This window comes from Balearica regulorum, chromosome 32, assembly GCF_011004875.1.
Source record: "Balearica regulorum gibbericeps isolate bBalReg1 chromosome 32, bBalReg1.pri, whole genome shotgun sequence".
NCBI lineage: Eukaryota > Metazoa > Chordata > Aves > Gruiformes > Gruidae > Balearica > Balearica regulorum.
Window position 1 is genome coordinate 220,573 of NC_046215.1, and position 12,968 is coordinate 233,540.

Genomic DNA, 12,968 nt, shown 5'->3' on the forward strand with positions numbered 1-12,968 from the left:
GAGCCCCAGTCAGGAAACGCCTTGCTGCAAGGGCTCCTGATGACTAACAGGCTTAACCGCCTTTGTAAATGCTTCCGTTCCCTTGAAACTATGAGTAGTTGGTAACTTATATTTTTCTTTTAATTAACGCCCTTTACACTTCTCTTTCCTCTTGCCCTTTTTCCTTCCCTCTCCTTTTTTTCTCCTCTTTTTTTTTCTTCTCTCTCCTTTTATCTCTTTATCTTTTGCCTGCCTCCCCCCTCTTTTTTACCCTTCCCTTTCACCTTCCTCGCTTTTGTCATCTTGTCTTTCTTTCCCCACCCTCGCCCCAATGTGTTTTTAGCCAAGGCTAACCGTGTTCCTCTTCCATGGCTTCCCAAGGCACCTGCTGCCCACCAGGTCTTGGTATGTTACTGTATTGGGTCTGGCTGAGATGGAGTTAATTCTCCCCACAGCAGCCCTCATGGTGCTGTGCTGTGTAGTGGTAGCTAGCAAACTGTTGATAACACACCAGTGTTTTGGCTACTACTGAGCAGTGCCAGCACACCTCAAGGCTGTCTCTACAACATTTCTTTTTCCCCAGCAGCAGGCTGGGGTGGGCAAGATCTTGGGAGGGGACACAGCTAGGACAGCTGACCCAAACTGATCAAAGGGATATTCCATACCATATGACATCATGCTCAGCAGGGGCACGCTTACTGAAGCCCTACTTCCCAGGAAGTGGCCGGACATCGCCTGCTGATGGGAAGTAGAGAATAATCTTTGCTTTTTGCTTTGCTTCCGCGCGCGGCTTTTTGCTTTAGCTACATTAAACTGCCTTTATCTCGACCCACGAGTTTGGGATTGTTTTTTCTCCATCTTCCTTTCTCCCCTCCCTGCCTTGCTGAGGAGGCGAGTGATAGAGCGGCTCTGGTGGGCATCTGGCCCCCAGCCAGGGTCAACCCACCACAGTTACAGAAACAAAAAAAAAAAAACCCACCCAAAAATGGCTTGATGTCACCTCGCAGAGGTGGGAGCCATACTTGGCTGTGGGGTTTCTCAGCCTTTTTCTTGTTAACACACAGCCTGAGCCACAGTCCCCGCGGCCGCCGGTGGAAGTGAGCCCCTGGGTCAGGCACTTCTCTACCCGCCATGGGGAAAGAAATCCAAAAAACAAATTCTTCAGACCAAGAGGAAGAGTTGAACTGCTGCAGGGATGTAGAGGAAGACTGCAAATGGGGTAATGGTGGTGGGGGGCGGGGGGGAATACAATGCTTTGGGTGACGGCAGGGGTGGGAAGAGCATCTCGCTCCAGTGGGGTGGGGAAGGGAGTTTTTGGGTGGGTGCACATCAACCCAGGCACATCTACCCTGAATTTTGTGACACAGTTGTCCCCAAATCCATCTCCAGGTTTTCAAACACATATTGGTGCCTCTGAAGGACATGGGATCCAGCAGAAAAAGGCAACGAAAGAGGGAGAAGGACTCAGCCCACACACTCTCCTGCTCTTTCCTCCCCCAGTCTCCGACACCAAGAAGTCAGACCAGGAAAGATCCCGTTGGTCACAGGTTTTCATGCCCATGCACGTGGTGCTGGTGCTCCTTCTCCTCACCCTGCTGATCGCCTTGACTGGTGAGTCCCATCCAGGAATCCCCCATAGGGAGGATCCAGGCCAGGCACCTCTTTTGGGGAAGTGGAGAGGATCCCAAGGTTTTTCCCAGCATCAAGGTCCTGCACATGGTTTGGGGCAAAAATAAAAATAAATCCCATTTTCCTGCTTTTTAGGGCTACACATGTATCTAACTCAGGTTTCTCTTTTTTAGTTGTCTATTTCAGATCCCAATTGCCTGTCCCAGACTTCGACCATGTGTGCCCAGATGGCTGGCTTGGCTTCCAGGGGAAATGCTACTTTTTTTCTGAGACTGAGAGCAATTGGACCACCGGTCAGGAAAGCTGCGAGGCCCTGGGAGCTTCACTGGCCCACATAAGCAACATAGACGAATTGGTGAGAACTCAGCTCAAGATCCTATGCTAGTACTAGGGTGGGAAACATAAAAAACAAAACAAAACAAAAAAAAAGGACAAAAAAAAAAAGTGGGGGGGGACATGCGAAAAACCCGGATCAAAAACCTTCTTGGCCCCACATTGCACCCAGTGCTGTAGCCAGGAGCAGATGCCTTGGGGAAAGCACCATTTTTGGGTGGAGTGATGGAAAACAGGAGGTGGGGAAGACAAGGCTAGCTAAAACATGATGTTTCTTTGCTTCCAAGAACTTCCTTAAAAGATATAAAGGTGACGCTAACCACTGGTTTGGGCTGCAAAAGGAGGATGACAGCTGGTGGTGGTCCAACGGCACAGCCTTCAACAACTGGTTGGTCCCCTCTCTCCATGTTGGGTGCTTGGGGTTGGCAACTGGGGCAGGTTTGCATCCTGGTGTGGTTGGAAATGGCCCGGGGCGGGGGGCTGTTGCGTTGCTCCTCCTTGGCTGGGATTTCTTGGAGGGTCTGGGATGACCCATCCTGGGATGGGGACCTTCTGCCACATGCCTAAGCAGCTCCTGCCTTTCCATGGGAGGTTTGGGATGGACCAAGGATGCCGCACACTGATCCCCTATTAGATACCCTCAGCCAAACACCACCCTTTCTCTCCTAGAGAGGAAATCCCAGCTTTTCTTAATTTTTTTGGGGGGTAACTTTCTTTTTTTCCCCCCTCCTTTTCTCGCTCTCCTGAGCATGTCAACATTGCAGGTTTGAGGTGAGAGGTGGTGGGCTTTGCGCATACCTGAACCAGGAGAGGATCAGCTCGTCCCTGTGCCACACCAAGAAGAACTGGCTCTGCAGCAGACCCGACAACTATGTCCGCTGGAGACAAAAAGCATATCCGTAATAAAATACTCCAAAAACCAGGCACTTCATCCCATTTCTGCGACCAGCAGCTGAAGAACCACCAAGCGTTTCCTTCAGTAAAGCCCTGCATCTGATTCTATCACAAAGATTTATGAGTTTTATATTTATTCTTGAGGCTTTCTGCTCGGACAAGCCAGACTATCATTGATCTCATGACTTCTGGATTGCTGCATCAGAAAAAGCTTATCGAGTGTTTTCTGTGTGCTTTTGAAAGCAGTATTTTTTTCCTATTCTTTCAGCTACTTACGTGAATTAATTTCACTGAAATTCCCTGTTGGAAGGAAATGAAACAAGGTAAAATTTGGTAAAGTGGCTGCAATGTTATAAAACAAATAAACAAAAAAACCCACCACAAAATTGAACTTTGAACTGTTTCCAATAAATTTTGTGGTACCTCTACTGTTAACGAATCTGTGTTATTTCAACAAATTGAATCAAACCAGGTTTATAGTCTTTTTTATTGATGCCGTAGCTCTATCAACACAGCCCCTGGGGCACAGACGTTTCTGGTTTCCCATCTGCGCCCCCCCAAAAAACTGTCTTGGCCTGCATGGGAAATGCATTTGCAAACCCCGAAATCTCTCACAGAGCCGTAACGATGAAGAGGGGGGCTGACTTCGCCCCAAATAATTGGCAGCAGGCGTCTCGCAGGCTGGGTGTTTCGGGATGGGCACGTGTCAGGTGGAGGCACCGCATTTCTCCCCGTCTCCCACCGTTGGTGGGGAGACCTGGAAAGGATCTTTCTGGCAAACCCACTTGTGTTCACCGTCACAGGTATCGACCTCTAGCACCGTGTCTTTCAGCGTCCCGCATCTTCCATCCATCCCCTGCAAGGTGCCAAACCTGCAGAGCAAAAAATTTATTGACGAAAGGACCAAACTCTTCCAGGCTTGCAGAAGAGGGGAGGTGGGGGGTGTTCTCCTGCCCTTTTTCTGCACCATCTCATCGTGCTGCAAACAATTTCTCGCTGGTGGGTATTTGAAGGCAGATTGCCGCGCTCGTGATGAGATCTGCGAGGAGCGTGTGGGCTGTTAATAGCCATGTTGGTTGTGTGGTTATGGTGGGAGGCATTGGGTTACCGTGCTCTGTAAACCCAACCCTTGGTCTGCAAAGCTTTGACAAGGGGAATATGAGGCAGAAGAATCTCAGAGGGATGGGTTGGGGCATGCACCGGGTCTGAAAATGAGCAAAGCCGCTCTTTACGCTAATAGATTGCACTCACGTGTTGGTGTCGAAGGTTGTGTTGTCCACCCATCTCCACTTCTCATGGGATGATATTAGCCCGATCCACAGCGGCTGCGTGCCTCTGCCTGTAATATTCTTGATGTACTCCTGGAAAATGGAGGTGACCAATGTGTCGTGGGGTGCAACGCCACAAATTGTTTCATCCCCAAATAGACGGTACGCGAATGTTCCCGTTGCTTTGAATGCCACCACGCGCTGTCTCTAAAGGCAGCTCTGGGGTGAAAATAGCTTAAATTCAGAGCCCGAGACACCGATGTCTCCATCTGAGCTCTGCATCCCTCCTCTTCCTCCCATGTCACAGGTGGGTGGGGGGACACAGAGGGGCTTCAGGTGATGATTCAGCCCTTTTTTCTTCCTGGTCACCTCCTCAGAGCAGGAGGTGGTCGAGACCCACCGTTACAGCCCCAAACCCTCCTGCTGCCAGGTGCTTTTTGCTCCCCACCTACCTAAAATAATAATAAAAAAAGACTTTCAGGTCCGTTTCAAGCCTTCTTCTCTGTGTTTACCTTTTCTTTGTTGTCCTGGAGCACTACCAGCTGAGACTCCTGATTTTCGCAGCCTTTCTTGCTTTGCTTCCAGTTCCTCCGTTCCTTGGAAAGCCAGTAGCATCTTTCCCCATGGAGCTGCCAGTCCTGGGGACACAGCTGGCAGCCAGCACAGGCTGAAGAGGAGAAAGAGCCATGAAATACCCCAAAGGGTGGTCAAGGTCTTCCCCAATCACCAGTTGAGGGTCATCAAGAGCTTCCCCATCCCACACCCCGGCTTTTTCCCCATCCTTGAGTTTTTTCACATCATTGTGGCTTTTCCTGCTCAGCCACCAGAGACGAGGAGGAGGAGGACTGCAGTTGGGTGACCACAAGGATGCTAATGGCTGGTCGGGATGGAGGAAGGCTGGTGAGGAACCTCCTCCCTAGGGTTGACCTTGCTCCTCCATGTAGTGGGGGGGGGTCAGCAAAAATTACCTGCAAAATCTAATTCTTCTTTGAAACACTCTTCTTTGTCAAATAATGCTTGGTGGACTCACATCCCCAAGGACCTCCTTGCAATTGGGTTGGAGGGAAACCCCACCAAAGGTCCCACCTGAGCATCCCCCAGCAGAGCCGGGGGTTACCTGTGGGGGTCTCCTGCCGAGGCTTGCAGAAATACTGCATCAGGGACGAAAACACGTATCGTTCCGTCTGGTTCCTTCCCTTAATCTCCACGCTTTGCAGGGGAAAACTTGTTGCTGCTGGCTGTAGACACCTCTGAAAAACTTGGAGGAATGACCTGGGGTGAGAGGCTGCAGCCATTTGGGGATAAACCCACAAAAAAAAAGGTAGGGCTGAGGCTGATTTTGCACAACCCTCCTTTTTTTTCCCCGCCATGGTTGCACCCGGTTAATTAAGCCAGCCTTGCTTAAAAGCTACAGGGATGGTCCAGGTTTATTTCACAGGGCGTTGACTCTTGTTGGGTGATGCATCTTCTTGCATCGCCATGGGCCAACCTCATCCCTTCCAAAGGTGGAAATGAAACCCAATTTCCTCCCACCCCAGCCTGCTCGCTGGGTTTTGAGATGTAGATAAGAGCAGGTTACTCACCCTGTATGCTCAGCACCACCACCAGCACCAACAGGATGAGATGCACCAGCCCACTGGCTTTGAGGACAACCCCATGCCACCGTGGGCACAAGGCAGGAGCTGAAAGAGGCCACGGTTGCTTAAAAAATTGCACATTGTCATGTGAAAAAGCCCCACTGTCAAGCCAGCAAGTTTGAGCAGAAGTTTACAGCTGCTTGGCTTCCTCCAAAGAGGAAAAAAAAAACCAAAACAGTCACCACCGGTGAGGTCTAGAGGTTGGGTGCAGAAGTGGGGGCATCACCTAAGGGTGGTTTTTCAGGTGATGGTGGGAGTTCAAGGAGCCTCAAGAGCAGCCTTGGGCACCCAACAATGGAGCTTAGCAGACCTGAAACCTGAAATTGGCTTAATTTAGAGCAGGCAAAACCTGCTCGAGGTACAGCTGGGAGTTGGTGGCACATGGGTCTCTCCAGACCTCATCTCCACCAGGATGCCAGAGGTGGCCTTGGCAGCTTTGCTTCCCATGGAGGCTCACATTGGGCTTTTCGGGACTCATTTTTGCCACCAAGTGAAGAGTCTCAGAGGCAAAAACTCTTCAATCTCCAGATGTTTGCTGGGTTCCCTCTCCCCCATCCCTTCCTTGCTTTATTTCCCGCTCTATGGAAGCCGGGATCCCACCTCAGACAATGTTTACTCCATCCAACGCTCTCCACATGTCTTGGAAAATTTTTATTTTATGTTTTAATTTTTTCTTTTTGTTTTTTACTTTTAAATATTTATTATTTATTATTTATTACTTATTATTTTTATTTATATTTATTTTTATGTTGGGGGTTTTTATGATTTAATGTTTATTCTTATTTTCTTCCACCTGCAGGCTTTGTTAGCCTCATGGAAAGTTTTTGTGTTTTTGTGGTGACCTTTTTTATGCTTTGCTCTTCCTGTGCTAAAAGCAGCTGCTCTGGTGCCATGCAACCATTACTTAAAGAGAAAGAAATAAAAATTAGGTTTTGTGTGAAAACCTGGAGTCAGATAGCTTGATTGCAAGAATTATTTTATTTTTTTTTTTAGTGTTTTCCTTGGATGCATTCACTTGATGATCTCATTTATTGGGGGTGAGGGAAAGGATCGGGGTTTGAATAGGGGTAGGGGGTGACAGGATGCACCCCAAAATAACCAATTTTTGATAGTCTGTCCTTCCCAGCTGAAAAAAAAAAAAAGAGAAAAAAAAAGAAAAAAAAAGCTGGAAATGCAGGAAAAGGAGGCGAAGGGGGTGCGGGGTGGAGCTGGAAGGGGAAAAAAAAAAAAAAACCCAGTGGTTTTGCTCGTGGTCAGGCAGCCCCTTCCCGGTCTGCCCCAGGAGGATCCTCGTGAAAATCCCCCTGGAAAATAAAAAAAAAAATTTCTTTTTTTTTAATATGTTCTGTTTCACATTTCTCTTAGCAGGAGAGGGGTCGCGCCTCGGCGTCCTGCTTCTTCCTCCGGATCCAGGTAAAGGGGGTTTGGGAGGAGCTGGGGGCGGGGAGAGTTGGACTTAAATTTTAATTTGGGGGGAAAAAAATTAACTGTGGGAGTAAATTTTAATTGTGGGAGAAATTTTTAATTGTGGGGACAAAACTTTAATTGCGGGGAGAAAACTTCAACTGAGGTGAGAAAAAATTAATTGGGAGGAGAAAACTTTAATTGGGGGGAGAAATGTTTAATTGTGTGGAGAAAACTTTAATTAGGGGAGAAAATGTTAATTGTGAGGAGAAAACTTTAATTGAGGGGAGAAAACCAATATCGTCTTAAAACCCACAGCTCCTCTTAAAATAAACAACGTGGTTTGGGTTTAAAAGAAAAAAAAGAAACAACCCCCCATCTACTTTTGCATGTGGCTAATTTTACCTAATTTTACACCAAAATACTCATCCCTGGAATTTATGACATTTCCTTTCTTTCCCCGACATCATTCTTGATATTTCTAACCGGTAGCTGGAGGTTTTACAGACCCTGCGGTGCAAAATTAACATTATCAGGGTAGAAACGCCGTTTATCTGCAGCGAGTTCCCGCCTCTGCCCACGCTCGGGTGTATCCTGCTGACGAACCAGATCTGAAAAATCCGATGGGGAGGCTGAGGACCGACAGCCTTCATGACACCTGTGACAGGTGAAACTTTGCTTGGCAGGTGAGGCGGTGGAACCCCAAAAATGAAGGAAACGAGGGATTATTCCGGATTTTTGGGTGTGGAAAGGAGAAAGCGAGCAGGTAACTGTAGAGCAATGAACTGAATATTTGCTGGGGGTTTTTTTCCTTTTTTTTTTTTTAAATACGTCTATAATTTGAGAACAAAAAACAGCTGAGGTAAAGCGGGGTGGGGGGGTGTAAGGGAAAAAAAAAACCAAACACCTTTTTCTAGTACTTAGGGGAAAATTTTTGTCAATCAGCAGATGGAATTTTTTCTGTAAACAGTCTCATTTCAGGCACTTTGGGTCATTCTCATATATGATTAATCCTCCCTGAGGTGCCTGAGTCACTGTTTTGGGTCTTTTTTGTTTTGTTTTCCCCCCAAAGATTCAAAATTCTTACTTGATTCTGAATGAGAACAAAGAAATTTTATAATAGTCAAAGTGTTAAAAGACCCTGAAAAATAATTCTGGGGTTTACATCCAGTTTCGACACAACCACAAAATATTTATTAATCTCTGCCTTCCCTTCGACAATTCCCTATTTTACTTCTCCTGACTGTTCCTCCCATCTTCATCATCCTCTTGGTGCTCAATAGAGTCTAAAAGGGACTTTTGGGTCTTTTCCATCATCTCTACCCAGCCAGGGACTGAGATTTTTGAGGATTTTTGATTTTTTTTTTATTTGTTGATTTTTTTAATTTCTCTTTTTAAAAATTATTTGACGTATTTGGTTTCTGACTTAGTCTCTAACATTATTTTTGCATGAGGAGGAGGAAGAGGGGAAAAGAAGGTTTGCCCCATGGTTTTTGGTTCATGTGATAGATGAGGACAAAGAGGGGGAAGCTAAAAAGAAAAATGGGGGAAGTCCCACAGGGTGAAAATGCTGAGATTTTTTTTTAGGTAAAACCCTTAGGAAACAGAATTTTCTTTGCTCATGGAAGGGGAAAGAGCATGTTCTGGATCACAAGACCCAGAGATGGAGGGACCACGACCCAGATCATTTGCAACACCCAAAGTACCTCAGTTTAGGTGGAGAAAGAAGTGCACTGAGATTTAATAACAAAGTAGAACACAGAAATTAAACCATAATTTTAATTATGGTGCATTTCAGAGCAGGAGTTTGCAGCTGGAATTCGGGAGGAGACAAGGTCCCCCTGCTGAGGAATAGTTCCCAAAAGCAAAAAAAAATATAATTTTATTCCATGTGGAGATGAAGTTTTGATGTTTCTCAGCCAAAATGACAGCAAGTCCACCTGGCAAGGGGACGAGACCGACCTCTCGTCATTTGGGCATCAAACGATGCCTGTCCTGTAGGAAGGCTCTTCCCAAAGATGCCTTTGATGAGCATCACCCAAGTGCTCAGATGACGAGCTCCACGACGGCCCAATATGGGGAGATTGCGTTAAAAATCCACTTCATCCTCAAGAAAAAGGAGGAAAAAACCATCTTTTGGGCCAACAGCCTGGACCTGGGGCGTGTTGCTCCCCTTGGTACCCCCTGTAAAGGCATTGAAGGTCTCTTCTCCTGCAGGTTACAGCCTTGAGATGAAGCCGGAGGTGCGTGTCGCCTGTAAGGTGACCATGGCAGTGCTGTTCATAGCTCTGCTCGTCACGGCCATCACTTTTGCAGGTGAGTATCCAGGTTTTCATCCCGTGGGGAATGTCTCTGAGATACTTGGGGTTGTTGCACGTGTGCCAGATCCACCTCCACGCTCCCAGGGAAGACGCAGACCAACCCAAGATGCTGTCCTCTTCAGGAGAGGGACATTCCAATGAGCAGAGAAGCCTTTCTACAAAAGACCAAACCCATTTGCTCTGTGTGGGAGCTGATAGCATCTAGAAACCCTTAAAAAAAAACAACACAAAGAGCCATTTCATGGGTACAGTCATCTGAGCTTTCCCAAAGTGGTTTTTTTTTTCACAGACGAAGGGGCCATTTCTCTACTGATTGTCCAAGCAGCAAGAGATGTTGGCATGAGTCCCACCAAGCCAAGAAGTCTGCAGGAACATGAGAACTTTCTTTTTCTGTCCTTTGCCCATCGCTGCTTTTGCCTTAATGACAGATAGCAATACCGAAGGGCGCATTTAGGGACAGGGCTATTCTGGAAATCCTATTAAACTTGCATCTTTGAAGGCCACCACCCTCTTTTCTTCTTTGAAGGTACAGCAACCACATTTCTCGTCCAACACCACAAGCTGGGCCACGATTTGAGCTTGTTTTCTCCCTCCAATCCACCCAAGACTTCTCTTGGTGTCTTTTTCTTTCCTCCTACCATTGAGGCAGATGTGTTGGAAGCCATGGGGTGGAAGATGACCATCCCCACCCCAGAGAGTCAAGGGGAAGGTGCTGCTCCTTAATGCTGTTGCTCTTTCGATGACAGTGCAGGCTTTTCAACCTCGACCCCAACCCTGTTTTCGGTGTCCGTTCGACTGGATTGGGTACAGAGGAAAATGCTACCATTTTGCGGAGGCTGAGGGGAACTGGACATCCAGCCAGGACAACTGCTCGGCACTTGGTGCTTCCTTGGCTATGCTCGACAGCGTGGAGGACTTGGTAAGTAGACATGAGGACATGCTTAGCTTGGGGGGGGAAAAAAGAAGCCACCAACTTATTTGCCACTTATTTTGGTTTCTTTGACTGTTCTTCCAAGATCTTCCTTGGAGATCTGGGGTGAGGAGATGGGGAAAATGGTTTTCTTGAGGGTAGGTCATCATGGGTCTCCAAATTTCTCAACAAAGCCAGCTGATGCAAGAACTATGGCAAAAAAAAGCCCCATTTCTACACAATAATGAAGCTCTGCCTTAAAGGTTACACTCTTTGGTAGCAGATTGAAAGGTTCAGGCACCAAAGGAGCACGAGCGGCTGGTAAAATGTAGATTATTGGTTGGAAGGAGGTTTCTGCAGATGGTGACCTGCGGGAGATGTCCCAAAGCCCCGTGACCTGCCATAGAGCCGCCTTCTCTCCTCTCTTTCAGAGCTTCATGATGAGATATAAAGGGATCTCGGAGCATTGGATCGGCCTTTCACGGGAAGATGAGGAGCAGCCATGGAAATGGGTGAACCACTCGCGTTTATCTCACCTGTGAGTCCATATTTTTCATCATTGCGTTGCTGGTTTGGCGTTTCCTCAGCCCTGAAATGTGCATTTCTTCTGGCATTTGGCAATGACATTTGGGAAAGGCAACGTTGAATCCAGAGCCAGTCTTAGTTTCTCCCTTTGACTTGAGAGGTGGAAGCGGTGCGTTCGGTGGGGAAAATGCTGTTTGTTAGATTGTGGTTTTTTAAAAATTTTTAAATATTTTTTCCTGGCAAAGCTTCAGTTTTCTTACAGCCAAGCCAGACTGCTGCCAAAATAGAAATAACCCTGCATCGATATTGGCGTATTGACGCCCACGAGGACACCTGAGAACCGAAGGAGGGGAGGGGGAAGAGCCAACGTGTGATTTTCCTCCTTTTTTCCTGCTGTCCCCACCTGAGGTGGGTTATCTCATCTGTCCTTCCAGGTTTCGGATCCGCGGCGGTGGCCTCTGTGCCTTCCTGAGCGACAGCGGGCTCGACTCGTCCCGTTGCAGCGCCCGGAGGAGCTGGGTTTGCAACAAGCCCAAGCTGCAGAGCCCAAGCAAGGGCAACGCGACGAGACGGGCTCAGAACCTTTGTGTCAGCTCCTAGGAAGTGTTCCTCAACCCCAAATACACAGTGCACGATACAAAAACAAAAGAAAAGCTAAAAAAAACCACAAAATGGGGATGGCAGGAAGTCTGTTGCTCAAAATTACTCAGTAAAGCCCAAAGTTGATAAGTGCTTGCATTTGCCACTTCAACTTTGCAGTAAAAGCACTGATAAATATATGATGATATCTCAGAGCGCTCCTGAAATTCACACGTGGTAATGACCAATAACCACACCGCACGCTGCAATGAAATGTCATAGCAAGAGCAAAAGCAAAACGACGGTTCTACCCACAACCCAGGGAAGGACGTCTGGCGGCGGAAGCTTGATGAGGTTATGTCATTGCATATTGCAACCAGAAAAATGGAAGGACGCCGTAGGATTTTAGCTCTTCCCACTTTTTGTGGAGTTAAAGCAGCAAGCTTCAGGCTGAGGAAAGCTTCCCGACACCTCACGAGTATGTGGAAATGCTGCAAGGACGGACAACGCTGCAGGACGTCCCAGAATTTACTGCTCTCATCTGTGGGAAATGTCAAGACACGAAGCAACCGAGTGAACCTGTGACCACATGGGTCTGTATCAAGAGCAAGATGAAGAGATTTCCACACATCAAAAATCAGATTATTCTCTCCACAGACACAGTTCTGAGAATGGGGTGGCACCAGGATTGGGGAGGATCTGCCAAGTTGAGGTTGGAGAGAGAGAGGGAGACGTCTTCACCTGAACGTGAGGGTGAGGTTAGAGATAAAAACCCACAAGTTTTCGGGGACTGTCGGTGAAGGCGGAAATGTGAGGACAGTGGGATTTTAGCAGCACTTTCACTTTTAGCAATATTTAGCAGCAAGAGCTAAAGGATCCAGCTTTTTCCCAGGACTGATTAAATCCTTTGTTTTCTCCTCTTTTAGCGATTCGGTGATCGTTGTCTCCTCTTTGCGGCAAGGGACCTCGCACTGCGTGTGCTTGTGCTTCAATTCAGAATTCTTTTGGTGCTTTTCAGACCTGTTCTGCCTGCAAAAGTGTTGGAAAATGGGACATTAATTTATTATATTGTGCTTTTATCTTAGATGACCTCACTTGCATTTCCATGGAGTTGTACCTGTCCCACCCTTTCCGTATTTAAGGGCAAACACTAAAAAATGAGAAAAGAAAGCGCCTAGAATGACATTTAATATGTTCATGTATATATCCTAATAATAGGGAAAGACCTGGAATTAACTAATTAAATCTCTGCTGTTAATGAGGAAATACCAAGTGTTTATTGGCCTCTTTGAGAAAAAGAGTAAAGAAAAGAAACCTGATTTTGGGGGAGATCTTTCCACGTGCTTTGAACCTGCAGGATTCACCCCTGTGGGATCGATCAGATGGAGATGGAATAGCTGCAATAAAAACACCAAGTGCAGGATTTCCCCAGAAATTTCTAAAAATCAATGGATGAATAGGCAAAACTTTGCCCTTTTATATTATTTTT

The 12,968-nt window shown here is 47.0% G+C and overlaps 4 protein-coding genes across 8 annotated transcripts in view; 2 read left to right on the forward strand and 2 right to left on the reverse strand.

The window, feature by feature from the left end:
• LOC104631832 (uncharacterized) overlaps window positions 1–12,968 on the reverse strand; it is a 244,583-nt gene that overhangs the window by 66,930 nt on the left and 164,685 nt on the right. The gene's annotated exons all lie outside the window — the stretch shown is intronic.
• On the forward strand, window positions 97–3,221 carry LOC104632854 (C-type lectin domain family 2 member B). Of its 2 annotated transcripts, none has more exons than XM_075738424.1 (6): window positions 97–384; window positions 1,044–1,198; window positions 1,369–1,590; window positions 1,782–1,963; window positions 2,229–2,329; window positions 2,706–3,221. In XM_075738424.1, exons 2-6 carry the CDS (start codon window positions 1,111–1,113, stop codon window positions 2,842–2,844), a joined length of 732 nt encoding a protein of 243 aa, XP_075594539.1. In that variant the 5' UTR covers window positions 97–384; window positions 1,044–1,110; the 3' UTR covers window positions 2,845–3,221. The 2 variants fall into 2 exon arrangements, with proteins under 2 accessions (XP_075594539.1, XP_010297160.2); XM_010298858.2 differs by having other exon boundaries at window positions 193–384; window positions 1,480–1,590.
• On the reverse strand, window positions 3,313–5,318 carry LOC104632853 (C-type lectin domain family 2 member L). The gene is made up of 4 exons (XM_075738452.1): window positions 5,221–5,318; window positions 4,616–4,770; window positions 4,087–4,196; window positions 3,313–3,707 (listed from the first exon to the last, which is right to left on the reverse strand). The coding sequence occupies exons 1-4, from the start codon at window positions 5,258–5,260 to the stop codon at window positions 3,542–3,544; spliced, it is 471 nt and encodes a 156-aa protein (XP_075594567.1). The 5' UTR covers window positions 5,261–5,318; the 3' UTR covers window positions 3,313–3,541.
• Window positions 7,104–11,558, forward strand: LOC104634910 (C-type lectin domain family 2 member E). Of its 4 annotated transcripts, none has more exons than XM_075738448.1 (6): window positions 7,104–7,153; window positions 7,831–7,910; window positions 9,362–9,460; window positions 10,212–10,384; window positions 10,807–10,913; window positions 11,335–11,558. In XM_075738448.1, the coding sequence occupies exons 2-6, from the start codon at window positions 7,853–7,855 to the stop codon at window positions 11,498–11,500; spliced, it is 603 nt and encodes a 200-aa protein (XP_075594563.1). In that variant the 5' UTR covers window positions 7,104–7,153; window positions 7,831–7,852; the 3' UTR covers window positions 11,501–11,558. The 4 variants fall into 4 exon arrangements, with proteins under 4 accessions (XP_075594563.1, XP_075594564.1, XP_075594565.1 ...); XM_075738449.1 differs by having other exon boundaries at window positions 7,108–7,310; XM_075738450.1 differs by lacking the exon at window positions 7,831–7,910 and having other exon boundaries at window positions 7,124–7,153.

Bases quoted from the DNA above. Each gene is read 5' to 3' on its own strand.
- LOC104632854 (XM_075738424.1), top strand. From the start codon at position 1,111: ATGGGGAAAGAAATCCAAAAAACAAATTCTTCAGACCAAGAGGAAGAG. The intron at 1,199-1,368 runs GTAATGGTGGTG...ATCCATCTCCAG, and splicing joins AGAGGAAGACTGCAAATGGG to GTTTTCAAACACATATTGGT. The intron at 2,330-2,705 runs GTTGGTCCCCTC...TCAACATTGCAG, and splicing joins GGCACAGCCTTCAACAACTG to GTTTGAGGTGAGAGGTGGTG.
- LOC104632853 (XM_075738452.1), bottom strand. From the start codon at position 5,260: ATGCAGTATTTCTGCAAGCCTCGGCAGGAGACCCCCACAG. The intron at 4,197-4,615 runs GTAAACACAGAG...TCCATTTTCCAG, and splicing joins TCCAGGACAACAAAGAAAAG to GAGTACATCAAGAATATTAC. The intron at 3,708-4,086 runs GTGAGTGCAATC...TTTGCTCTGCAG, and splicing joins ACAACCTTCGACACCAACAC to GTTTGGCACCTTGCAGGGGA.
- LOC104634910 (XM_075738448.1), top strand. From the start codon at position 7,853: ATGAAGGAAACGAGGGATTATTCCGGATTTTTGGGTGTGGAAAGGAGA. The intron at 9,461-10,211 runs GTGAGTATCCAG...TTTCGATGACAG, and splicing joins CACGGCCATCACTTTTGCAG to TGCAGGCTTTTCAACCTCGA. The intron at 10,914-11,334 runs GTGAGTCCATAT...CTGTCCTTCCAG, and splicing joins CACTCGCGTTTATCTCACCT to GTTTCGGATCCGCGGCGGTG.